At 36.8% G+C, this 27953-nt stretch overlaps 1 protein-coding gene across 2 annotated transcripts; it reads left to right on the forward strand.

The window, feature by feature from the left end:
- PCF11 (PCF11 cleavage and polyadenylation factor subunit) lies at nt 1-27254 on the forward strand. Of its 2 annotated transcripts, none has more exons than XM_027083530.1 (16): nt 1-524; nt 4218-4343; nt 6289-6477; nt 6846-7040; nt 8207-9324; nt 9733-9913; nt 10021-10504; nt 11058-12622; nt 14497-14596; nt 19964-20083; nt 20592-20697; nt 22755-22938; nt 23464-23619; nt 24021-24113; nt 24686-24721; nt 26131-27254. In XM_027083530.1, the coding sequence occupies exons 1-16, from the start codon at nt 333-335 to the stop codon at nt 26344-26346; spliced, it is 5061 nt and encodes a 1686-aa protein (XP_026939331.1). In that variant the 5' UTR covers nt 1-332; the 3' UTR covers nt 26347-27254. The 2 variants fall into 2 exon arrangements, with proteins under 2 accessions (XP_026939331.1, XP_026939332.1); XM_027083531.1 differs by having other exon boundaries at nt 10021-10111.
- The last annotated feature ends 699 nt before the right edge of the window (nt 27255-27953 follow it).

Genomic DNA, 27953 nt, shown 5'->3' on the forward strand with positions numbered 1-27953 from the left:
TTTACCGCACAATTCCCCTCCCCTAGCTCATTTCGCACGACGCAGCGGTTGGGAGCACAGACATTTTCGGAGCTGGAGCCGCCGCCATTTTGTGTCTGTGGAGAAAGAAGATTCTGTGGCGGCTGGAAGTGGAAGGAAATCACCCGTGAGACGGCGGCGTTTCACACCCGAGGTTCCCCCCGTGTCGTCCCCCAACCCCCCTCCGCGGTCAGCATGTGGTGAAGCCGGAGCCGCGAGACCCGGGGAGAGGAAGAGGAGTCGGAAGGGAGGCGGGGTATCGAGAGCGGCTTCAGCTTCAGCTGCGGCGGACCTCGGAGGGGGGCCGCGGCGCAATGTCAGAGCAGACGCCGGCCGAGGCCGGTACTGCGGGGGCCCGGGAGGACGCCTGTCGGGATTATCAGTCATCACTCGAAGACCTGACCTTCAATAGCAAACCGCACATCAATATGCTGACCATTCTAGCCGAGGAGAACCTGCCCTTCGCCAAGGAGATCGTCTCTCTCATCGAGGCCCAAACCGCCAAGGTTTTTATACACCCCGCAGCCTCCTATTCTTCTAATACTCCCTGATTTTAGTGTCAGCCTCATCCCAGGTCTCGCTTCTATCCAAAGGGGGACGGTGTTCCTCCTCTCCAACCCTCCAACTCAGGCTCGGTCTCTGGCCCAGGCTTCGAGCGTGGGCCTCTCTTGGGGGGAGGGAGTGGGGAGGATGAAGGGTGGAGTCCCACTTCCGCTTACCAGCTCCCTATTTAGGCCACCGCATCGTGTATCCCGACGCACACGCTTTGAATAGAGCCCTTCGGGGAGGGGGAGAATTAAAGGCAGTTCGTGGTGTGGGGATGTAAGAGTTAAAACCATTTGAACCCCCTGGGATGGTGGGGAGTGGTTCTCCCCCCGTCCCGAACTCTTTTGGGTAACTGTGCTCTGTGGGTTGGAAGGAGGTGAAGGGGGACCTGGGAGCGAGCTGTTGGGGGGTGGGAATAGGGCCTTGGCCCCGAGTGGAGCAGCCGCCTGTTAGGAGCCCAACATGGCGCCTGAAAAGCACATGATGCGAAAGGGAAGAGAGGAGAATCCATTCCCTGCCAGCCAGGCAGCTGCTCACACCCGTCAGCCCCATTTTGGGGTGGGGGCGGCTAGATATAATTTGTATTCTCCTATCGGAGGGTCTCATTTGCCCCCAGATACGGGAAATTGGGGTTGAGGGTGGGGTTGGAGGGGGTGGGGAGGAGATCTTATCCAACCTGTAGGTGGAGAACTGGCCCACTGGGTAACAAGTACTTGTAGTTTTCTTTTGAAAAGTTCAGTTCCTCCTCCTCTTCCTTTTCTCTTTTTTTCCTCCCTTCCTTCCCTGAAAGTGAAGACGTGCTTTGCTTCACCCCTTGACAGCAGTGGTCCTCTGCCACCCTATATTTCCCTGTAGTCCTCCTCTTTTGTGGATTCATGTGGGAGCGATTTGTCATTTAAGTAAAGTTACTGTTAAACTTAGTTATCGTAATGAGTTTTAATAGCTTCCCAGTACTACGTTTTAAGTTATTTTTGAAGCTTGTACTTATGGTTTAGTTTTTTTCTAGTTGTTAGTGATTGAAATGATCAGGATGAGCCTCCTTTTAGCAGAGTGAACCCCTTTTAAAAGGCCACTTTAACAACAACCACCAATATATTGTTTAGAGGCGCTTTCTGTCTAGTGTAAAACTGAGTGGTCTGACTTTAATAAATGGTTTTGAAATGTGTGACTGGTATTATAAAATTTGTGAATAAAACATATAAAATATGTATTTGTCTTTTTTATTTACCTTTGTAAGGTGTAGAATTTGTTTCCAAGACTTATTTTTATCTACGTGGTTGTGTGTTTTAAACAAAAGTCTTTAAGTGACTTGGGTTCATTCTTCTTTAGGTTCCATCCACTCTTTTGGGTAAATCTGTTCACAAGATACACGGTTTCAGGTGGTCCTTTCATACCTTAAAGAGGACAAAAAGTAAGGTTTTTTTTTTTCTCTTTAGGGCCCAACAAGTTTGTCATGCTCAGTCTGACAGCTAAAATACAAGTCCTTATTCACCTTTTCCTGTGAATGTCTGTGTGAAACAGCTATTGTTCTTTTTTTAAAGTATGAGATTTTAAAAGGAAGCATTCCTCATACTCAACATCCTTTTTATTGATACAACAAACATGTTGGACATGAAAACTTAGTTTTGCCTTGTCGAAGGCTTAACATTAAATGCCTTTTAAAAAAAACCAAAAATGCACTTGCGTTTTTTTAAAAATAACATTGATTTTTAAAAATTCTACCTAGTATTTTTGGGGTTACTAATATTCCACAGAGCCTAATACTTAGCAGCTCAGGTTGTCACTCAAAGAACCATTTTCTTGCTGGTTTTTAATGGATCCAGAAGACTTTCAGAAGTGAAAACTAAATGCTGAATATAGTGACCACATTAAAATTTGTATTTGTGTGTGGCTACACAGAGTGGTGAAAATAGATGGACTATTTGCTGATGAAAGACAGCTGAAATTTTTTTGGCACACGTTTCCTGGTTATTTTTGTAAAGCCAGATTGAGGAAAAGATGTAACAGTCACTTTGGGGAAATAATTTAATGGGGTTGGGGTTGAGGGTGAGGGGAGGGATTTTCTGTCATTTGGTAGCAAACTGGCTTGGTTTTGTGTTTCTCGAGGTGAATGTTTGTGTCCTTATCCTCTAGCGTTTCAGCATTACTAAACTTAAGGATTCACACTTACTTGACTCCTTCCATGAGGCAGTAGTAGCAAAAAAATATTACATATAAGAATTCACTTGTACAATAAAAAGTTAGCCTACTGAACAGATTTTGGTTTTAAAGAGAGCCTGTTTATCTTCATAAGTACAACAATGACTAAAATGGTATAAAACATGACATGGTAAGATAAAGACACAGCAATAAAGCAGTTGACGTGTTGGTACTTAATAGTTTACCCACATGCAATAGCCTTGTGAAACCCTTTTATTAGTACTGTAAAAGAAAACTTTCATACAAAGTTATTCAAAGGTTTCCTTAGTCAACTTTGGTTGTTATCAGAAGCAAGAGCACTTCCACACACTTGTATGGGCAATTGGTTTTGTGAAATAATGGTGGCATTGTGTACTGCAGAACTGTGAGCTTACCCTGGCTACAGGTAGCTGTGGGTAAGTGGTGTTCAGGGTTAAGATTCCTATACACGTGGGAAGGGTAAATGGGGATAATTTTTGTTTTTGTTTTTAAATCGTGGGTACTCCTTTGGAGTGGGAGTTAACACTTAGTTTATGTGGTGTGTCTTAATGCTCCTCAACAAGTCTGTGAACCTGCTGATGCTTTCTGGAAACTTGCTGTGCCTTCTAAAAGCCAGTGATGGGTAGGCTTTACAGTTGAGCTGGGGCAACATTTCTTTGTTTTGGAAAGGGCCGCCTGTATCGGCATCATCACACTGGCCCTGCACAAATTTAGAACTCCTGGTTTGTGCGTGTCAGAGGAAAAATATTTCGACGGAGAGTCTGTGCTGTGAAGAAAATCTTGAGGACAAATCCTGGTTTCCAGAGTCAAGTTCAACCTGATTTACATGACTCAGCGGCTGCTCCATCCAGTTTTCCTTGTATCAGTAACAACTTGCACTTTCCTGCATGTTCATGTGCAAGTTTAAAAGTGTTTTTTTGCCATTAACTTCATATGTGAAGTGTACTTAATTTCTTTTGTTCATTGGATTATAGAGAAGTAATCCTAATGATTTTACAGGTAACAAAAGGTTCATAGACTTTAACATATAAAATATGCCTATGGAAATTAGGGTTTCTGCCAGAAGTCTGAAAACTTTTTGTTTCATTGAGTCTAGGTGCATCATCATAAGTTAATGTGGGTCACAAAGCTTACACTTGGATTACAGAAAATATCCTCCCCCTTTTTTTGTCACTTAAAACACAGTTTTTTTTTTAACTATACGAACCTGAAATTCTATTGAGTGTTAAATGAGGGTACTAGAGACTCTTTTCTTTCCAGTAATTCTGAGCTTATTTTGTATGCTCAACTAAAGATCATTGTAAGAGGTGAGACCGTGAACACTTAAATTTCATAAAGGTTAATATTGATTCAAAAGTATTTAATATCAACAAAATATTGAGGTCTGTATTGTACGTTAAACGCTCACTTTTAAAAGTAGTTCTTTGTTGGCAATTCATTGTACTAAACTTTTCAGTTTCTTTTTATTACTTCAGGCTCCCTCCTCAGAGAAGCTTCCTGTTATGTACCTTATGGATTCTATCGTGAAAAATGTTGGAAGAGAGTATCTCACTGCCTTTACTAAAAATCTAGTTGCAACATTTATTTGTGTGTTTGAAAAGGTATATATACATTTAGAAACATTTGAATTTTTAAAACATGTTCCTGATTAAATAAATACTTGCCTTTGTGTTGGGTTTTCTTGGGTGGTGAAATGTTTTATTCTTTTGGGCATTTAACATGCTAAAGTTAGTGTTTCGTATTTAAAGTGGGTTCTAGGTGTTTTACATTATCCATTCAAAAATAGATGTGTTTGCTTTTAGAAGTTCATGTTTTTGATTGACTTTGTTCACTTGAAGATCTGTTTCATCACTAGAATACGGGCAAAAAGATCTGAAACTATCAAGAGTACTTCAAATTCCATTGTTTAGGTTTCTGGTTTTAGGATGTTGACTATTTCTGTCTTAAAAAAAAGAAAAAGAAAAAGCATAATTCTAGTGTGTGTCAACCTGTGATGGATGCCTGGAACTTGTGATTTTTTTTTTTTTTTTTTTTCTGGAAATGTTTCCTCTTGTTAACCTTGTTCAAGTATATTTTGTGTGAATGTTCTAGGTATGTGTGAATGGTGGATCAGTGAATTGCTTTAGGTTATTTTGGAAATACTTCTTCCCCACCTCTGGCCCCTCTTAGTGTTTAGAAGAAAGGCTTGTTAGTTTCTATACCTAGAGATTGTAAATTCCTTTCATAACATTGTATCTGGTAGTTTGGTTAATACAGTATTATGTTGAGGAAGACAAAGGATTTGCTGAAGTAATTCTCTTTCCTGTCAGGCTTCATCTTTCATACTGAGAAAAGGGGCATTTATAAGATATTTGGGTTTAAAGATTGTTTCCTAACAAAAAATTGGTGTTTCTTATATTTTGGTAGATGCACCTGTTGTGTCTCAAGAAATCTTAACAGTTGTCAGGCTTGGAGAATTGGGATTATTTTGAAAGAACTCACTATCAGATTTTACTTGTTTGTTAGAACAGAAAATGTGTAGTGGCTACTTGAGTAATTTTTTTCCCTTTAAGTTCTTAGAGAAAAGAAATACTGCTAAGTAAGTATATGCAGAAGAAATTTGGAAAGCTGTATTTCAAACTGTATTATGGAGATTGTTAATAGTGTATTGTAGACTTTTGCTAAATACTGCTTACCTGAGACTCTAGTCTAAGGAGAAGTCAACTTTGCATTATAGAAATTGGGGCACTAAACCAATTTCTTGGTTTCAGTTTCAGTGTGTTCAAATTCATTTGGGTGTTTGGTAGAAAATGTTTACTGACTCTTACTGGGCCTTAACATTGAAGGTGATGAAAATGACCTTGTTTGTAGTAAATATTATCTAAAGACTGGAATATAGTCAAGGCTTTATTATTCTAAAGTTAGAACTCTAGCTCAGTTTTCCCAAGTGCTAGGTTTCTCTGATGGCTAATTTAAAAAGTATTATTGTTGTTACTATGCCCATCACAAGCATGAGCAGATAAGATACAAAACTAAAGCTCATCAGTAGGTAAGATTTTGTGAATTTCAATTATTCAGGTGCCTTCTACACCACAAATAGCTTATTCATAGGTACCAGCCATATTGTATTGCAGGAGATTAGTTAGTTTTGTTTTACTTTGCACTAAATGTAAATAACTTAAAAAATTTAAGTCATCAGATAAACTATTTTCTAGTTGTTTTATATTTTTGTCCAGAGTGAAAGTAACAGTAGGAATACTGTGTCAAGCCCTAATATTTGGGAACATTTTGTACTTCTAAAAATTCAGACTTGTCTAATTGTTTGCTTTCATGAAGGCTAGGTGATAATGACTTTAATTTTTCTAATTTTTTTTGACAGAAATTTCTTTATTAACTACATCTGCAAACAAATGTACTTTTAATAAATGATTACTGTTGTATATATTTACGAATTAGTAGTATGTGTGCTATATGTGAAGTAGAACAGAGATTTATGTAGCATTATGCTTAATATATAAAACATCCTATAGTAACTTAACAAGCCATAGAATTGTTCTGTTGTTCTAGGTGGATGAAAATACTAGAAAAAGTTTATTTAAGTTACGTTCCACCTGGGATGAAATATTCCCTTTGAAGAAACTTTATGCCCTGGATGTCAGAGTCAATTCGTTAGATCCTGCTTGGCCTATTAAACCTCTGCCCCCCAATGTGAATACATCTAGCATCCATGTGAATCCTAAATTTTTAAATAAATCGGTAAGTTTTAACATGAATGGTATATAACTAATATTTTTAACTGTCAAATTTTGACTTCTCTAAAATTTCCTGCCAGATAAAAGTAACTAGAATACCCTGTGCTGAATCAGTTTAATTAAAAAAAAAAAAATTTCCACCTTCAGGTTCACAGTACATTTAAAGTAAATGTTCTCCTTGTTTAGGTTTTACATATTTATTTTGGTTTTTAAATTCCTGAAAACTTTCTGTGTGCTTTTAAACATGATTGGCCATTTAAGATTATGGATAGGGTTTATTAAGAGAGAAGCTGATAATTTTTAGCTCCCCCCTTAGCTGCTTCCTTTTTAGCTGTGATTTTTTTTTTGTAAACAAATTATTTTTTCTTATAGCCCGAAGAGTCTTCAACACCTGGCACAGTGGTCAGTTCCCCTAGCATCTCCACTCCTCCAATTGTTCCGGATATACAAAAGAATCTTACCCAAGAGCAACTAATAAGGCAGCAGTTACTGGCAAAACAAAAGCAGTTGTTAGAACTTCAGCAGAAAAAGCTGGAGCTTGAGCTAGAGCAAGCTAAGGCACAACTGGTAAGTAGAGGAGATTTGGCATTTTGAGTATTTTTAAACCTGTTTTCTGATGGATATGGAATTATTTTGTATTTGAATTGTATTAACATGTTACTTTTATTAATAGTGTAATTTTTCCACTTTTATTTATTTTGCAAATTATGGTGTATTTATTAGTCCAAATTTGTATATCCTTTTTGTAAAAGTCACTTTTAATATAAACTGCACTATTTTCTTTCAAATACTTTTTATTAGAGTGCTGTCTTATAAGATAGCCCCTTAGTTTTGTTAAAAATTATATCATGCGGGGGCTTCCCTGGTGGTGCACTGGTTGAGAGTCCGCCTGCTGATGCAGGGGACACGGGTTCGTGCCCCGGTCTAGGAAGATCCCACATGCCGCGGAGCGGCTGAGCCTGCACGTCCGGAGCCTGTGCTCCGCAGCAGGAGAGGCCACAACAGTGAGAGGCCCGTGTACCGCAAAAAAAAAAAAAATTATGTGGACGTAGTGTCAGTTCCAAGATGGTAGTTGTGTTGTGGCAGATGTTTTTGCCTAGTCTTTAATATTTTATGAGCTTATGTTTCATGAGCAGAAATCCTTAGCAGTTTCCTTAGAAGGCTACAAAAAAAAAGCCATCACAAAATTAAGGAGGCCAGGAAGATTATGTATTTCTGTGTATGAATAACGTTATATTAAGCTATTTTACTTAATTACTTAGCACTTGACCTTATTTGAGAGTAAGGGAGTACAGGAAGGCAGAATTTTGTAAGTGCATTATCAGTGCCACTTTGAGACGAGCTAAATTTTATGACTTAGAATTTACCCGGAAAGACTTGGATGCTTGTGCAGCTGGAGTGCAGTGACTTATTTAGTAGTTTCTTAATATCAGTGTGGCCCAGAATTCTGAATAATTAGGAAGAGGGAGGGTTTTTTTTTTTTTCATTCTTCCTAGAAGTTATAAAACCCCAAAGTAGAGGATTAGTAAGAAATAACAGGCCACATAAATATTGTATATGACCTTTTTCCTTTCATTTTAATATCCACTTAAATACTAGAAGTATACAGTATAAATACGGTATTGAATAAATGGATTTATTGAATAAAGCATTATATTCCTTAGTTTTCAGTTTCTTGACAAATAATCTGAATGTTTTACAGTTATAACATGAACGTTTATCTTGTATTTCAGGCAGTTTCTCTTAGTGTTCAGCAGGAGACATCCAACTTAGGTCCTGGAACTGCACAATCCAAATTACATGTTTCACAAATTCCCCCTATGGCAGTTAAATCTCCCCATCAGGTTCCTGTGCAACCTGAGAAAAGTCGTCCAGGTCCATCCTTACAAATTCAGGATATGAAAGGAACTAACCGGGATCCCCGTCTTAATAGGTTGAGTCAACATTCTTCTCATGGAAAAGATCAGAGTCACAGGAAGGAATTCCTAATGAACACATTGAGCCAGTCTGATATTAAGACAAGTAAAACTGTACCCTCTGAAAAACTAAATTCATCCAAGCAAGAAAAAAGTAAATCAGGTGAAAAAATAACCAAGAAAGAACTTGACCAATTAGATTCTAAATCCAAATCTAAATCTAAATCACCATCACCTTTGAAAAACAAATTATCCCACACAAAAGACTTGAAAAGTCAAGAATCTGAAAGTGCAAGGGTGTCTGATATGAGCAAGAGAGATCCAAGATTAAAAAGACATCTTCAGGATAAGACTGATAGCAAAGATGATGATCTAAAAGAGAAGAGAAAAACTGCAGAAAAAAAGGATAAAGATGAGCACATGAAATCATCTGAACACAGACTGGTGGGAAGTAGAAATAAAATCATAAATGGCATTGTACAAAAACAGGATACCATAACGGAAGAATCGGAAAAACAGGGGACAAAACCAGGGAGATCGAGTACTAGAAAGCGATCAAGATCACGATCACCCAAGTCCCGGTCACCGATTATACATTCTCCCAAGAGAAGAGATAGGCGGTCACCCAAGCGAAGGCAAAGGAGTATGTCTCCAACCTCAACACCCAAAACTGGGAAGATTCGCCAGTCAGGAGTTAAGCAGTCACATATGGAAGAGTTTACACCACCTTCCAGGGAAGAAAGAAATGCGAAGAGAAGTACTAAACAGGATGTTCGAGATCCAAGGCGAATAAAAAAGACTGAAGAGGAACGACCACAAGAAACTGCAAATCAGCATTCCACCAAGTCAGGCACTGAACCAAAAGAAAATGTAGAAAATTGGCAAAGTTCCAAGTCTACCAAACGATGGAAATCTGGTTGGGAAGAAAATAAAAGGTAGGTTGTTAACATTTTTAACTGAGTAGAATAATGTGTGCATTTAAAAATACAGTGTTGATTTAAAAATTGGATAATGTTTATTGGGTGCTATAATTAGTACTTTTTTCCCCTGTTTAATTCTTAAAACCCTGTGGGTTAAGTACCATTATTATTGCTGTTTTACATATAAGGAAACTGAAGTTTAGAAAGGTTAACTAATCTGCCTAAGGTGGCACATCCAGGACATGCAAGAATCAGAATTCATATCTGATTTTCCTGACTTCAAATCTTGTGCTCTTAATCTTTAAATTAACTTTTATGGTTACATATATTCATTTTAGCCAGATCCTATTAAGGATCTTAAAATATGGTCCTGAGTATTTAAAAATTTTTTATGAAGTAACATAATTGCTTTTATGGTTTCAGTTTACAACAGGGTGATGAACATAGCAAAGCTCCTCATCTAAGGCATAGGGAGAGCTGGTCAAGCACTAAAGGAATCTTGTCACCTCGAGCTCCAAAACAGCAGCATCGATTAAGCGTAGATGCCAATCTTCAGATTCCTAAAGAGTTAACTCTTGCAAGCAAAAGAGAATTACTTCAAAAGGTAACTACTGTGTTCCCATGTAGTCATTATTCTCCTTTTGTCTATAAGTTTTTTGTAAGTACTTTTTATATTTAAAATATTGATTTCCTTTTATCACCCCTATGCAGACGAGTGAACGTTTAGCATCTGGTGAAATTACACAGGATGAGTTCCTTGTTGTTGTGCATCAAATTCGACAGCTATTTCAGTATCAAGAAGGTAAACATAGATGCAATGTACGGGATAGTCCTACAGAAGAAAATAAAGGTGGATTAAAAAAGAAACCTCTCTTAACTGATGCTGAATTAACCTACTATGAACATAAAGCAAAACTGAAAAGGACACAGGTTCAGCATTCATTTCCAAGACTTGATCTCTTAGATCCTGATATTTTTGACTACCCTTTGACTGATGCCTTGTTGTCTGGAATAGAATGTGAGCCATCCAAAAGTAAACATGCAAGTAGGAATAGTGGAGCACAGTTTGACAGAAAAGAACAATTTAGTGAAAGAGCAAGACGTCTTTCTCCTATATCTGGGAGTCGTACTTATGCTGAGAATCTTTCACCCCATGAGGGCCGGAGAAGACATGACGAGCAAGTCTCTGCTAAAGGTAGAAAAAGTTAAATCAGATTATGCCTATTGAATCACACAGCAGTGAAGGGAAAATGAACAAGCTAAGTGGGGATGGATTTTTGTGACTGTTCAGACTTCTGTTTTGTCGTTGTTTGTTTTGTTTCGGTTTTTCCCTCAAAGGGAAGGGAAGGGAGCTGATATTTATAAGGCCAACCGTGTATTAGGTACTTTACTAGGTTCTTTTTATATATGTAATCTGATTTAATCCTCACAATGACCTAATGAAATATATACTATACCCATTTTACAGATAGGAAACAAGACTGGAGAGGTTAAATAAGTTGCTCTCAAAGTCAAATAATTAGTAAATTGACTGACTGGGTATTTTATTTTACCCAGGTGTATCTGACTCTAGAGGGCATTCTCTTACTTGCTGCCTGTTGCTGTCTTTTTCCCTCCCCTCTCATAAAGTGAGATAGTTATGGATGTTTTTGAATAAACATTTACAAGAATATACGAAGAAGATTTTAGGATAATTTGATATAAATTATCAGATTCAGGGAAAATAAATTTTTTTTTCTTTTTAAAAGGTGTACGAGAAGAGCAGAGATCACCATTCAATGATCGTTTTCCACTTAAGCGACCTAGATATGAAGATTCAGATAAACCATTTGTAGATAGCCCAGCATCAAGATTCGCCGGCCTTGATACAAATCAGCGACTTACGGCTTTAGCTGAAGATAGACCATTATACGATGGACCTAGCAGGCCATCAATAGCGAGAGATGGCCCAACCAAGATGATTTTTGAAGGACCTAATAAGTTAAGCCCTAGAATTGATGGACCTCCTACGCCAGGTTCTCTTCGGTTTGATGGGTCACCGGGACAAATGGGGGGAGGTGGCCCTTTGAGATTTGAAGGACCACAAGGCCAGTTAGGAGGTGGGTGTCCTTTGAGATTTGAAGGTCCTCCGGGACCAGTAGGGACACCTCTGCGGTTTGAGGGGCCAATTGGTCAAGCAGGAGGAGGTGGTTTTCGGTTTGAAGGTTCCCCCGGTCTGAGGTTTGAGGGATCTGCAGGTGGTTTGCGATTTGAAGGACCAGGGGCCCAGCCTGTGGGTAGTCTCAGGTTTGAGGGACACCGGGGTCAACCTGTGGGTGGTCTGAGGTTTGAGGGACCTCATGGTCAGCCTGTGGGTGGACTTAGATTTGATAATCCCCGAGGTCAGCCTGTAGGTGGACTTAGATTTGAGGGAGGTCATGGTCCATCAGGGGCTGCAATTAGGTTTGATGGACCTCATGGTCAGCCATCAGGTGGGATCAGATTTGAGGGCCCGTTGCTACAGCAGGGAGTTGGGATGAGATTTGAGGGCCCCCATGGTCAGTCAGTAGCTGGTATGAGATTTGAAGGGCAACATAATCAGCTTGGTGGGAACGTTAGGTTTGAGGGTCCACACGGTCAGCCAGGGGTTGGGATCAGATTTGAAGGACCTTTAGTCCAACAAGGAGGTGGAATGAGGTTTGAGGGTCCTTCTGTACCAGGAGGCGGCCTGAGAATCGAAGGACCTCTGGGTCAAGGTGGTCCAAGATTTGAAGGTTGTCATGCTTTAAGGTTTGATGGGCAACCAGGTCAGCCATCACTCTTGCCAAGATTTGATGGATTACATGGTCAGCCAGGTCCTAGATTTGAAAGAACTGGTCAGCCAGGCCCGCAGAGATTTGATGGACCACCTGGACAGCAGGTTCAACCAAGATTTGATGGTGTACCTCAAAGATTTGATGGTCCACAACACCAGCAAGCATCAAGGTTTGATATTCCTCTTGGTCTTCAAGGCACACGATTTGACAATCATCCTTCACAAAGGCTTGAATCGGTATCTTTCAATCAGAGTGGCCCATATAATGATCCACCTGGCAATGCTTTTAATGCCCCATCCCAAGGACTGCAGTTCCAAAGACATGAACAAATATTTGATTCACCTCAAGGACCAAATTTTAATGGACCACATGGCCCTGGAAACCAGAGTTTCTCGAATCCCCTTAACAGAGCTTCTGGACACTATTTTGATGAGAAGAATCTTCAGAGCTCTCAGTTTGGAAACTTTGGCAATTTACCTGCTCCAATGACAGTAGGAAATATTCAGGCATCTCAGCAGGTAAGTCTGTTACAGTTATTCTAAAAGTATATTGTATGCAGATATGAACCATTTTTAATGTTTCTAGTGTTTGAGGAAGGTTTTCAGGATATAGTTTATTCTATAGGTTGGAAAGGATTTTTTAAAATTTAATTTTTTTAGTAAGTTTTTTTGGGGGGGGGCAGTTTTTAATGTACTTCAAAACCCCACCTGCTAGGAAAGTGAGATGAGAGTCTTCTGGGGCTGAAATTTGCAGTTTAAATCCAAAATTGATCTTAGTTCTTTCAGGATCTAGAGCATCCTCTCAATCTCAGTCCCCCCCGCCCCCCCACAAATCTTTTCTTTTTTAATAGACTTTTTTAGAGTAGTTTAGGCTCACAGCAAAATTGAGCTATGAGGTATAGGGATTTCCCATATACCCCTTGCCTTCACATATGCATAGCCTCCTCATTATGGTTTTTTGTTTTGTGGGTTTTTTGTTTTGTTTTTGGTTTCTAAGGTATTAAAGTATAATACAGTTGTGTGTGTTTCATAGACCTCTGCTACATTGTACAACTTTTGAGCCTTGATGAGCTTTATAGTAATCATAGAGCTGATTTTATAGACTGTTCTTTGATATAGAACTTCCTTAGCCTGAGTTAACAAACAAGAAAATCAAATTGCTCATGCTTTTACAGTCTGTAATTCTTTTTCTTCCTCTCTTCCTACTTTTCACCACCTTTCTGTCATTCCAGTCAACTGCAGTTGTTTGATGTTTGATGCTTATTGAAATAGTGTTAAAGCAATATGCTTATAATTTGTGGTTAATTCAGTTGATATTAATGATTACTTTTGCTTGCCTGCTGAAATTCTCCTGGGCTAAATTTACTTTTTTCCAGGTAGTGACACTTTCTTACTAGGACAGATTTATTATGCCAGTAACATTGCATGGAAGAAAGTGTAAAACAAGAAGAAAGGTTTTAAAAGCATGTTAGAAGCATTATTTATAGAAAGCAGCCTTCTGTCCATATCCAGTGGTTTGGGAAAACAATTGGCCTCCTTAGTTAGACTTATACTCTATTGTATGTTTTTAAGAGAAATGGTACTCTTAATTGACAAGATACTCTAGAATGGGACTTGAGTTAGTCTTGTTCCTACATTATAAAGAATTGATGGGGTTTTTATTACGCATACATACCACTGAAGGTTCACACAGGATACTGAACAAGGCTTATAAATGGGCATTTGTTTACATAGTAGCAATATGTAGAAGTCCTACCTCATTCTTGACTACAAATACAATAATTGTATGCCTGTACAGTACTTGGTTCATGACTTTTATTTTTTAACATTCCTTTAAAATCTTTTACAGTCCACTTTGTAACTCAGTTTGATGGCTAACAGAATGATCATAAAGGAGTTCAGATTGCTAATTAAAGCAGGCTTTTGACATCTGTATAAAGGAGTTAGGTCAGTGAGTGAGTTCTGGCCTCAGCTTTGCTGTTTACTGGCCATTATGATTGTGTACAGATCACATCGCTGGATGTCAGATTTCTATTTGTAAGATAGGAGAAAACACTGGCAAGGTAAAGTGATTTGTGTAAGGTCACACAGCTAGTTTTTGGCTACCTTGTGTTTGCATGGTATCTTAAACTTTTCAAAGAACCTTCACATCCATTATCAATTTTTTATAATTCTGTGAAAAATATAAGGGAAGGTCTTATTCCTTTTTATAGAAAGCCTAGTCAGGTTACACTTGTAAATCTTGTAATTTACACTTGTAATTTACACTTGTAAATCTTCATTATGGTAAACAGGCCTCATGATATCTGTGAATATATTAACGTAATTTGAATGTTAAAGTTTTACTTAAAAATATAGAAAAGATGTTCTTAAAACCAAGATTTCTCTTAAAGGTTCTGACTGGTGTTGCTCAGCCAGTAGCATTTGGCCAAGGACAACAATTTTTGCCAGTTCATCCACAAAATCCTGGAGCATTTGTTCAGAATCCTTCAGGTATGTAGAACTTTGTGTTTTTCAAAAGACAATTATTGTTTGAGTAGCTACCTTGTCAGTTTTAGAAAATGACAATTTTGAGAGGGCATATGCAATTTAGAGAAATTTAATCTGACTGGAATGTTGTGTTTTCTTTCTGAGTTTGTTTACATTGTTGATGTATATTCACACTAATCCCCTTTACAACTAGAGATGGTTAGCCAGGACTTGTAGACCACAAAAAAGAGGGAAGGAGACCTAGTAGGTGGAAGCTAGAGGGTGGGGTAGGAATGTGACATTTGTGTTTAGGTAAAATGAAGTCAATGACAAACCTCAGAAATATCAATTACTTGATACTTTGAATTTTTGTTTTGTGTGTGTGTGATGATCCAATAAACATTAAGTGAATACTGCAGACATCACATTATAAGCTGATTCATTCATATGTCTTTATGGGCACTCAAGTAATAATTGTACACAACAACATGTTAAAAGAATTTCCTAGCTAGATGCCCATGATAAGCATCTATGGGGTGAGGCTTAACGATATTGTTATGGATACAATAACAATAGTAGATACGAGGGCTTTAAAAATAAGTTTTAGGGGGTTTCCCTGGTGGTGCAGTGGTTGAGAGTCCGCCTGCTGATGCAGGGGACACGGGTTTGTGCCCTGGTCCGGGAAGATCCCACATGCTGCGGAGCAGCTGGGCCCGTGAGCCATGGCCGCTGAGCCTGTGCGTCCGGAGCCTGTGCTCAAGGGGAGAGGCAAAAAAAGGGGAGGGCCCCCAACCCGAAAAAAAAAAAAAAAAAAAAAAAGTTTTAAGGACTTCCCTTGTGGTCCAGTGGTTAGGACTGCATACTTTCACTGCTGAAGGGCCCGGGTTCAATCCCTGGTTGGGGAACTAAGATCCCTCAAGCCATGCGGTGCAGGCAAAAAAAAAAAAAAAAGTTTTAGTTTTAATATGTGAAAAATGAGAAGTATATAAATTAAAATTATTGGAAAGTCAATATATTGAGAGCTAACTCAACCAAATTGTAGTGATACTTGCTTTATTTCTGAATCATTAAAACAGCCATCTTCAGAAACATGCTGTAGCGTGGCTCTATTAAGTTTACAAATTTGGAGAGTTTTCCAAAAGTTCTGAAGTAACTAGGGAAGTCCTAGCCAAGCAAGCTCTAGTTTATGCATTAAGTATTAAACTGTATCATCACAGGAAGCTCACTCAATTAATTTGAAAACGTTTTGTTTTTAATTGCTAGATTGACAATTAGGATTAGTATTCTTATTTTTTGTTTTCACTATAATGAAAAGGGAAGGAAAGTACTGAATATTTGGGGTCTAAAGTCAGAAGACCAGGGTTAGAATCTCCACTCTGCTACTTTACAGGTAGGTGGAGTATAAGCAAATATCCTTTCTGGGGTTCAGTTTTTTCCTCTGCAGATAGCATATGATAAAAGTCAGGATTTGCCGGGGAATTTTTTCTTTTCCCAGAGAATCAAATGAGATCGTATGTGCAAAAGTACCATGTAACTTGTGAAGTGCTATATTGGTGTATTTTCCTTTAGAACTCAGTTTTTCTTGTAGAGTAGAGGATTTGTTGTATTGGAGTTGGTAGCTTGAGATAGCGTGCAGCAACTGCAAATTTTGCTCTTTTTTGTATGAGATAATATACAAAACCTGCATGTTTTCTTTTGCTTTTACAACCTTGAGGTGCTTATGTATACAAGGCATAGCAGTGTCACAGAGGAAATCACATCTTATTTCCTGGGTTGGAGGTTATTGAATGAGATGTTAGATATGCTTTCCTTCTTCAAGTTTTACTTAAAGAGATATGAAAAGTATTTAGTGTTCAATATTTGGCTTCTGTAAGGTTTTTTCTCAAAATTTAAAGTAAAAACACTCTTTTCCTAGTAGTAAATATACTCATGTTCATTTATTCATCCAAACAAATAGTGATCACTTGCTATGTTCTAGGCATTGTGCTAGGATGACTTTAATAAGGTTTATCCTTCTAAGGGCTTTATAGTGTAGCAGGATCTATGGACTTTTTTTTTTCTTCCCTCTAAATAGTTGTTCAGACTTCCCTAGTGGTCCAGTGGTTAAGACTCTGTGCTCCCAATGCAGGGGGCCCAGCTTTGATCCCTGGTCAGGGAACTAGATCCTGCATGCTGCATCTCAGAGCTGGCACAGCCAAATAAATAAAAACAGTAAAATAAACATTAAACAGCTGTTCACTAGGTTGATAAGTTAGACACCATCATTGGGTACCTGATTATGAAATTCCAAACCTGTTCTGAGAATCACCTCTTATTCCTGTTTCTAAATGCACAGAAAATCAAATAAAATCTGAAAGTGTCCTAAGCTTTTTTTTGTTTCATGCAGCTCAGAGTATTGTTTTATTTATTTATTTTTAAAATCTTTATTGGAGTATAATTGCTTTGCAATGATGTGTTAGTTTCTGCTGTACAACAAAGTCCATCAGCTATATGTATGTGTATATCCGCATATCCCCTCCCTCTTGAGCCTCCCTCCCACCCTCCCTATCTCACCCCTCTAGGTCTTCACAACGCATCAAGCTGATCTCCTTGTGCTATGCAGCAGCTTCCCACTAGCCAGCCATTTTACATTTGGTAGTGTATATGCGTCACTGCTACTCTCTCACTTCGTCCCAGCTTCCCCTTCCCACCCTGTGTCTTCAAGTCCATTCTCTACTGTGTCTTCATTCCTACCCTGCCACTAGGTTCATCAGTACTGTTCTTTTAGATTCCATCTATGTGCGTTAGCATATGGTATTTATTTTTCTCTTTCTGACTTACTTCACTCTGTATGACAGGCTCTAAGTCCATCCATCTCGTTACAAATAACTCAGTTTTGTTCCTTTTTATGGCTGAGTAATATTCCATTGTATATATATGTGCCACATCTTCTTTATCCATTCATCTGTCGATGGACATTTAGGTTGCTTCCATGTCCTGGCTATTGTAAATAGTGCTGCAATGAACACTGTGGTACATGTCTCTTTGAATTATGGTTTTCTCAGGGTATGTGCCCAGTAGTGGGATTGCTGGGTCATATGGTAGTTCTATTTTTAGTTTTTTAAGGAACCTCCATACTGTTCTCCATAGTGGCTATGTCAATTTACATTCCCAACAGCAGTGCAGGAAGGTTCCCTTTTCTCCACACCCTCTCCAGCATTTATTGTTTGTAGATTTTTTTGGTGATGGCTATTCTGACTGGTGTGAGGTGATACCTCATTGTGATTTTGATTTGCGCTTCTCTAATGATTAGTGATGTTGAGCATCTTTTCATGTGTTTGTTGGCAATCTGTATATCTTCTTTGGAGAAATGTCTATTTAGGTCTTCCACCCATTTTTGGATTGGGTTGTTTGTTTTTTGATACTGAGCTGTATGAGCTGCTTCTGTATTTTGGAGATTAATCCTTTGTCAGTTGCTTTGTTTGCAAATATTTTCTCCCATTCTGAGGGTTGTCTTTTTGTCTTGTTTATGGTTTCCTTTGCTGTACAAAAGCTTTTAAGTTTCATTAGGTCCCATTTGTTTATTTTTGGTTTTATTTCCATTACTCTAGGAGGCTTTTTTAAAATTTTTTTCTTCTGTGTGTTTTTTTAAAATTATATAAGTTATAGGTGTACAATACAGTGATTCACAATTTTTAAAGCTTTTGTTTGGTTTATAGTTACTATAAAATATTGACTATATTTCCTGTGTTATACAGTATATCGTTGAGTTTATTTTATACCTAGTAGTTTGTACCTCTTAATCCCTTACCCCTATATTTATATTGTTCCTACCTTCTTCCCTCTTCCCACTGGTAACCACTAGTATGTTCTTGTTCTTTTTGTGTCTACCTCTTTTTTGTAATATTCGCTAGTTTGTTGTATTTTTTAGATTCCACGTCTAAGTGATATTGTACAGTATTTGTCTTTCTCTGTCTTATTTCACTTGACTGTTTTTCTTTAAACAAATATATATACTGCCAAACACCTCAGTGCTTTACAAATATTAATTCATTTAATCCTCATAACAACCTTAGGTAGGAACAATTATTGTTACCCTTTTACAGGTAAAAAGAACAGATACAGATAAGTATCTTGATCATGTCACACAACTAGAAAGTGGAATTTCTAGTTAGAATCCCAGGAGTCTGGTTCCATAGTTCATGCTCTTTTTTTTTTTTTTTCATAGTTCATGCTCTTGATCACTAAACTTGACTGCTGGAAGACATGTGATAAGCTAGTTATGATTCTTAGACATATAAATAGCTAATTCTAATGAAAGGTAAATGTTAAACTATTGTGTGAAGTGGCTGTTGTAATTGATCGTTGAGGTTGATTTATTCATTCATGTAGTCAGACATTTCATTTCAACAGACATTAATTAGCCTGTTGTATACAAGGCACTGTGCTAAGTGTAAAGAATATGCAGTGGTTAAGGGCAGAGATTATGTATTGTATTGTGGATGCAAATTGAATTTCTGCCATTAAGAGGAATTTTTAGTGATTCAGAACTTTTTTCTAGAGGTGTGGTAAATAAGATGCATAGTAGTGACATACAAATATATTAAAATTCTGTTTTTATAGTTGAGTTAAAGAATTGTAATTTTTAAATTAGTGCTTAGCAAAATATGGAATTGGATTGATTCCTCACCAGTGAGCTTAAGGAAAAGATTGTTATCCTTGTTTCATTTATTCAGATTTTTGAAGCTTTAGTAAGCCTGACACCTTTTCAGCAACAGCCTGAACTGCTTTGCAAGGGCAGTAATTGAGCAAGGGTCAGAGGGGCAGGTATATTCTGAGCCACATGGCTCATCTCCCTGCATTAGTTCCCTTGGGTAGTTATGGGAAGGTGGGGGAGCTGGGGGGCTGGGCAGGAGTACTTCCATTTAGGCTCTGGGTATTTTTTTCCCCTAGAAATCTGTGCTAAGAGATGGTAGCCTACTTCATCTATGCAAAACGACCTTTGCCAATATGGTTAGGTGAAGAATAGAGAATTGGAAGGGTGAAAAGTTGGACCTAGAGGTGTGGTGCTGCATTGCATAGAAGGGAGCATGAAGCTCTCTGCCCTCAGTATTCTGCTTTTCTTTGGCATGGATTTAATTGGGCAACAGTGGGTAATACTGGTTTTTTAAGGTAACACGTATGCCCGTATAAAGTATTAGTGGGTTTCAGTATTCGTCTTAGAATATATTTTTAAGAGGTCATGATTTGCTGACATAAATGCAAAGTTCACTTTTGGTAATTACACTGATCTTAATAAGATTTTATTAAGTTTAATGTTGATAGGATATCTTGAAGAAAACTTTAAAAATCCTTAGTATAATTTGCATCTTTAAGTTCTACTTTTATTTTAAGAGTGTTATTTTTTTAAAGGTGTCCTTCCTAAGGGATATCCTGATAATCATCTCAGTCAGGTGGATGTAAATGAATTGTTTTCAAAACTGCTAAAAACAGGAATTCTCAAATTGTCCCAGCCTGATTCAGCTACAACACGTAAGTATGGTTCTGTAATTCATTTACACAAAGCTTTATTAAGTTATAAAGATGTATGATATGATACAATGATGTGTTCTATGCTAAAATTTCTTACAATGTTGAATTCTTAGGTATACTTATATAACTGGTTTATAATGAAATAAAAAAAAATTTTTCTAACAAGGAACTGTTAGCTTTATAGAGGACATTGTTTCAGTTAACTAACATTCCTGCAAACACCATGTGCAGACTTTTTCTAGTTATTCTGTATTATTTTAGCTTATTTATAATTAAATAATTAGAATGTTGATGAATTTCATGAAGATTGACTTTTAAGAGACCAGACCTAATATCACTTATCAAAATAAAGAATTGTATTAGGTTACTTGCCAGTAAAACCTAAGATCAGGAGCACTGAATAGGCAAGATGGGGCTCTCCATACGCTTCTAACACTATAGCGTTCCCCTATAAAGAATACATGGACACTGGTTTTGAGATATTTGTTGTGTTTCTTTTCAATTGAAGAAGTAAATGAAGTTGCTGCTCAGCCCCCTGCTGAGGAGGAAGAAGATCAAAATGAAGATCAAGACGTTCCAGATCTTACCAATTTTACAATTGAAGAATTGAAACAGTATGTAATCTAATTTTCTAAGGTAAAAGGGACGGTGACTTTAATAACAGTGGATATTATCACTAGTGCTATTCGTCTTACCCCTCACTGTTTTTAAAATTTAGGAAGCCTGTTTTCCCTTTTTTAATGTGGTAAAATATACATAACATAAACTTAAGGAAGCCTGTTATCTTCTTTTCAAATATGTTTGCTGCACAAGTATTTAGGCCAAAAGTCTACCCCCAAATTTCTGTTTTTTATTATCTCTGTTTAGTATAGCAAGTTTAGGGAGTTTAAGGATTAGGTATTAGTAATCACTCAGGTTTTCCTTTTTATCTCTATTTTCTCTTAATCATCACTGTTTTTTCTGTATTGATATTCTCATGCCTTTGAAGTTAAGAAAATGAGGTTTTTGTAGTCTAGTATTTAAAAAATAAATTTTTTTTCATTTTATAGAAAATACAAATGAATAAAATCAAGAAAATAAAATTACCTACAATTTCCACTTTACTGATAACCAGTGTTAACATTTGGTGCATATATTTTCATAAATTTTTATTGCCTATATTATATAAAAAACATTTACAGTTGCTTTATGGATCCATTATATTGTTATGAGTACTTTTAAAAATAATAGAACAGCTAATGGGTTTCATCTTCTTTTTTAAATTGAAGCATAATTTATTTACAATGTGTTAGTTTCAGGTGTACAGCAAAGTGATTGTTTTATATATATATAATATATATCAATATACACTTTTTCAGATTCTTTTATTATAAAACACTGAGTGTAGTCTCCTGTACTATACAGGTTTCACCCTTTTAAAGACAATGTTTTTCAAAGTGATACTTTTCACATAGTTAAAACTTTATAATGAAAGTCTTACAGTAAAGGCTTATAATAAAAGATGGCATGCCTTTTTCCTAGTACTACTTTTTACCTGAGGCAACCATTTCTTAACTCTTTTATCTATGGTTCTTGGCATTTACTTTTTTATTTCTTAAAAGATACATAGTTTTCTGGGCTTCCCTGGTGGCACAGTGGTTGAGAGTCTGCCTGCTGATGCAGGGGACATGGGTTCGTGCCCCGGTCCGGGAGGATCCCACATGCCGCAGAGCGGTTAGGCCTGTGAGCCGTGGCCACTGAGCCTGCGCGTCCGGAGCCTGTGCTCCGCAACGGGAGAGGCCACAAAAGATACATAGTTTTCTGATTTATTACATTTCTTGATTTATCCCATTTAGACAATTTATTGACTTCCTGAAAGTGAAGATTTAGGTAGCTCTTTTACTGCCCTCCCAACTCTCCTCCATATAGTTATAAAGCCATTTATCATTAAATTTTTATTCAGTATTAATATTATGATTCTAAATATTTTGTTTTCTGGTATACAAAGTACTATGTACTGTGCTTTGCTTTATTCTACTATTTAAAAAAAATTTCTGGAGTTAATAACTGCCCGGTTTGTTCACTTAGTTATTCTGCATACCTATTTCTTTCCAGATAAGGAGTGCAGAATTTTAAAAAACTGATTATTGCTGACTTCAGTTTCCCACTAGTCTTCTACTTTTTCTTTTTAGTTACCCATACTATTATTACTTCTTCTGTACCTCTTTCAGTATTCTTTACATCAGGGTGGGACAGTTTAGTTATTTAAAACCGCGAAGATCTGGAGAGGTGAAATCTAATTGTTCTGCCATATCCACCCTGATATTGACATTACTCTAAGAACAGGCCAACTATTGCCTTATTAGTTAGCAGATGATCATTCCATTATTAGCTAGAAGGAAATAAGTAACTGGGCCAGGCCTATTGATAAGAGGGTAGACGCCATGTTCCAAAATTAACCAAAGTTAAGGTAAAGAGAGTCACTGACACATTACTAGAGAATATTATTGATCTTTGGATATTAATTCTTTCAGCCAGCTGTTGGCTGAAACATTATTTTGTTACATAATAATGGCTTCACCATTATCAAAATATGGAAAACTGAAGTACTTATAACTGCCTTTTTTTTTTAAGGCCATTAAGTCAGCCACAGTATCAGAACTAAAGATTATTTCTGTATTTTTCAAAACAGACGTTATGATAGTGTTATAAATCGACTGTATACTGGTATTCAGTGTTACTCTTGTGGAATGAGGTTTACAACATCACAGACAGATGTATATGCAGATCACTTGGACTGGCATTATCGACAAAATAGAACTGAAAAAGATGTAAGCAGAAAAGTCACTCATAGACGTTGGTACTACAGTTTAACAGTAAGTAATTCATGTGCCTCTGAACTATCTTTTAGCCTTTAAATTATATCATTCAAAAGTATATTAGTTTAGGTAACTGCTGAGCACTAACTAGTGAATTTTTTGAATAAAATTTGACCCTTAGAATATAAAAGGTTTTTTTAATTAAAAAAAATGTGAAGAGTATGTATTTGTTTTTTGTTGAAATTAAGAGTAGAACACAGGTTTCTTCTAGTTCTAAAATTCCAAGGTTCTATGACTGATTTTTTTTGGTAAAAAATTGTGCATGAAATTTATCTTATTTACATTAGTAGTTGTAATTCTAGAGTTAAAGGAATGTTAATGTTAAGATCTTAATTGTTCATTAGTTGCTTTATGTTGTCTATTAGTTATGGGGCTCAAAAAGATGGTATAATTCTAAATAATCAATATTAAAGCATATTGTAGAAGAAAGTACTCTTACATTTAAATGGCATTGTATTGAAGGTGTTCAGTAAGAGTCTAGAAACAAATGAATATACTCTTTTTAAATTAACTCTTTTTAAGGACTGGATAGAATTTGAGGAAATAGCTGATCTGGAAGAACGTGCAAAGAGCCAGTTTTTTGAAAAGGTGCACGAAGAAGTCGTGCTCAAAACTCAGGAGGCTGCTAAAGAAAAGGAGTTCCAAAGTGTACCTGCTGGACCAGCAGGATCAGTTGAGGTAAAAGAACAATGTTCAATTTTCTACCTCTGGTCATGCCTTTCACTTCCTTTAAGTAAATAATCATAAATATAACTTTATTTACATCCCTTTTTTAATGATTTTGAGACTTCTTGTAAGCTTTACTCTTCGATGTTATTCTTGTTATCTGGCTTCGGGTTTCATAAACACTGTAGTTACTACATATTTATCTGTGACCAAGAGCTGTGAAATGTTAATTATTTTTGCATGGAAGAATGCGAAATCCTTAGATCTTACTTTGTATTATATATTTGAACATTGTTTAAATTTTCAGAAAACTCTTAAATTCCTTTCTCCACTTAACAAAATGTTTCTGTATTTTTACTTAATGGCATTGTGTTCTATTATGTAAACTTCATTTTTATATGGTTCTATTTTAGAGTTGTGAAATTTGTCAAGAACAATTTGAACAGTACTGGGATGAAGAAGAGGAGGAGTGGCATTTAAAAAATGCTATTAGAGTAGATGGAAAGGTAATTTTCAGCTCTTTATGAAGTACTTTAAAAGGAAGTATTAAGATTTTTAAAAAAAAAATGTTTATAGGGGTAGCTCACTACTTTGAAAGAAAAGTGTTAATTGCATTTTTATTTTGGTTTTTAATAGAAGTGGTATTTCTAAGGTATTGGACTTTAGAGAGTCAGAGTGTGTGAGTTGGAAGGCATTTTAGCAATCATCTGGTCCTGTACTCATTTTATAAAAAAGGTTGCATAACTAGTTAATGATAAATCCAGGACTAGATCTTCTGAGTCTAGTTAGTCTTCTTTCTGCCTAACCACACTATTTTGATTCTGAATTTATATTTCATCATCAAAATTGTTTCTGTCTTAACATACCATGTTATCTACTTAAATATATAAAGGAAGTTTTAAGGGAAATCAGGATGAAAATTTTGTTTTTATCCGTTTTTGTGACCAAATGATTTTTTGTTGCCTTTCCAAAGATAGTTTATCTCTGGTTTAAATTTTAAAAGAAAATCATACCAGAATAGTCCATTAGAAATGAATATGCATGTGAATACTTACTTACTTTTTTGTTTTTGCTTCAGATTTATCATCCATCATGTTATGAAGATTATCAAAATGTAAGTTCTTTTTGGTTACTGTTTGTTCTCCTTTACATTGATAAATTTTATTTTCAGTTATTTTTTGCATCTGGGCAACATTTTTATTTTAATCTTGATGTGTTGAGCTGTCTTAGTTTTGATGTAGCATTTAGGTTGTTCACAAAATATTGGTGCTAGGTTGATAGGGTCTGATTTAAATTTTGAAATTTTTGTATCATTCCTCGCATTCTCTTCATTTGAATCTTGATGATGTCTTCTACTAGAGTACTAGGCCTAGAGAATGAGAAGGTTCATGATGGGAATAATTTTCTATAAGTTACGGGTAGCATTTACTGCTTACTCCACTCGGCCATGTAATATAGGAATAATTTTTAAATTATCATACATGAAATACAAAAAAAAATCAGTCTCTTGACCTTGGAAATTCAAATTTTCATATTTGTAGAGTGACCATTTTTTTTTTAAACCAAACAGTGGAACATCTTAACTGTCAAATAATATTTGTTTCACAAGTTCAAGGGGCAGTTTGGAAGATATACTTAGGTCATCAAAAGATTAGAGTTTGTAGGGTGTTTTGATGGTTTTGAGGGATTTTTAAAAAATCCTTGGGGTAGGGCTTCCCTGGTGGCGCAGTGATTGAGAGTCCGCCTGCCGATGCAGGGGATATGGGTTCGTGCCCCGGCCCTGGAAGATCCCACATGCCGTAGAGTGGCTGGGCCCGTGAGCCGTGCCTGCTGAGCCTGCGCATCCGGAGCCTGTGCTCCGCAACGGGAGAGGCCACAACAGTGAGAGGCCCGCATACTGGAAAAAAGAAAAAAAAATCCTTAGGGTATTTGAAATTAGGAGCAACAAATCCCAGGATATATGTAGGGGGTTATATTGGGATTAAAATATAGAAACGTGTCTAATCATTGAATCAGCTTCTTTTGTCGTTACATTACTGCTTTTCTTACCATAGCTCATTGCTGAGCACATATCAGATGCTCAATATACATTTTATTTATTTATTTATATTTATTTTATTTAGTTGGTTGTGCTAGGTCTTAGTTGCAGCAGGCGGTCTCCTTCGTTGCATGTGTGCTCCTTCATTGAACCAGCAGGCTCCTTAGTTGCGGCTCGCTGGCTCCTTAGTTGTGGCATGTGGACTCTTAGTTGCAGCATGTGTGTGGGATCTAGTTCCCTGACCAGGGATCAAACCCGGGCCCCCTGCATTGGGAGTGCGGAGTCTTAACCACTGCACCACCAGGGAAGTCCCTCAATATACATTTTATTAATTGGCTGCCTTTATGGCATGTTTTGTGGGAAAGCAGGGTTTTCAGTTGTGTTTGGTATATATTTCTTTGCCCATACAAGGGTCTTATAAAACTGTCACTTAATGTGATATTTGTGAACTTTAATCAGTACTTAAAGGGTTTTTCATTTTGTAGACATCTTCATTTGATTGTACACCATCTCCCAGCAAGACACCAGTTGAAAATCCCTTGAACATTATGTTGAACATTGTTAAAAACGAATTGCAGGAACCCTGTGAAAGTCCCAAAGTTAAGGAAGAACGGATTGATACTCCACCAGCTTGTACAGAGGAAAGCATAGCAACAGCCACTGAAATTAAAACAGAAAATGACACAGTCGAGTCAGTTTAAGTAAAATGAGAAAGGTATGTTTTTCTTTTTTTTTTAAGAAAAAAAAAAAAAGCTGCTGTTGAAATCTAGAAGGTGAAGAATTTTTTATGTATATACAGACATATCTATATAAATTGTCTAGCTGAGGCAGGGCCTTCAGCTATCATTTGGTTAATAAATACATTTTAGTATTTGCATTTCCTACTGCCTGCACAGTTTCAGGTGCTTGTTGTGTGAAAGTTCTGTAGATGTGTGCAAATTTAACAAAATGAAATTGTATGTGTAAAAATGTACGATTTTCACTTGTGAAACTGTAAATTATAAATAAAAAAATATTTTTGCTATCCATGGAGTGTAATATTTATGCACACCATCAAATAAAGACAGTGTTTCTGTACTTTTTATTGGGTGAAAATGGAATTAAACAGCAATTTCAACATAAGATTTTTTTCCAGCAGCTTCCCATGATTAAAGAAGCAAAGTCTGAGTTAGTTTTATCCTTCAAAAGGGGGTTGTGAGAGCACTGCAGGACTTTTCTCAAATTGAAAAGCCAGATTTGAAAAAATTTTTTAAATGGGACATAATTGCATATATATATATCTCCAGCTATAGAGAACCATCCAGATATCCATTTTTGCAAAGCATCTAATGAAGCAACTTTTATTCTTGAACTTGGACACTGATGCCATCAAATGATTAACAAATATATTTAAGTACTAAAGGTGATTTTTTTTTTAAAGGACATTTTTCACATTTGTCAAATAACTTAATGCAGATGAACATATTTCTATTTTAAGTTACAGGGGGATCTGTAAGAATGTTAATTTGAAACATGGTTAACCTTTTTTCCTTTGTTGGTTTTGACTGAATTAGATGGATGCCATGAGATGTTAATATTCATACATGTAATAAATAGAATGATGAAGAAACTCCAGTTTGTATCTCTTTTATTTCTTAAGTGCCTTTAGAAAGTGACTTCTTTTTCCTATATCTTTCATCACTCTGTTCTTGAAAACATGAATGAGGCACCTGCTATGAGCCAGGCACTCTGAGATGCAAGATTAATCTTTTCTGCCATCTGTTGGAGGAGATAGGCATATAAAACAATGAAATGTGTTGAGCACTTACTATATGGTAGGCATTGGCAAACTCTTTACATATATTTCCTCTGATACTTACAAATAATTCTAAATGGTAGGTGGTATCCCCAGTTTACAGATGAAATTGAATCATTCACTTATAAAATTGTAAAACAAGAATGAGAACCTGGCTTTGCTTCATTCCATTCCATAATATTTCTGCAATTTACAAAAATACCCTAATAGGCACATCAGACTACCTGGAGGTTGGTTAAGGAAGACTTTATAGAGGTGGTGGTATTTGAGTCTTGGAGGATAAATTGAAGTGGTGTCCACACTGGTAGGAGGCAAGGGTATCTATGAAGAATAAGCAGCAAAATTGAAGGCTCGAAAACACTTCATGTGTTTTTATATGGTTAAAACCCAGTAATGTTGAATAGAACGAGTCTTCTTGGTCATGCTGAGGACTGTGTATCATACTGATGACCACAGCAGCCACTAGAAATTTTAAACAGAGGTGATATCCTTTATGCATCTAAGGTTGGCCTT

The sequence above is a fragment of the Aethalodelphis obliquidens genome, unplaced genomic scaffold, assembly GCF_003676395.1.
Source record: "Aethalodelphis obliquidens isolate GAN/ISIS:26980383/991018 unplaced genomic scaffold, ASM367639v1 scaffold50, whole genome shotgun sequence".
NCBI lineage: Eukaryota > Metazoa > Chordata > Mammalia > Artiodactyla > Delphinidae > Aethalodelphis > Aethalodelphis obliquidens.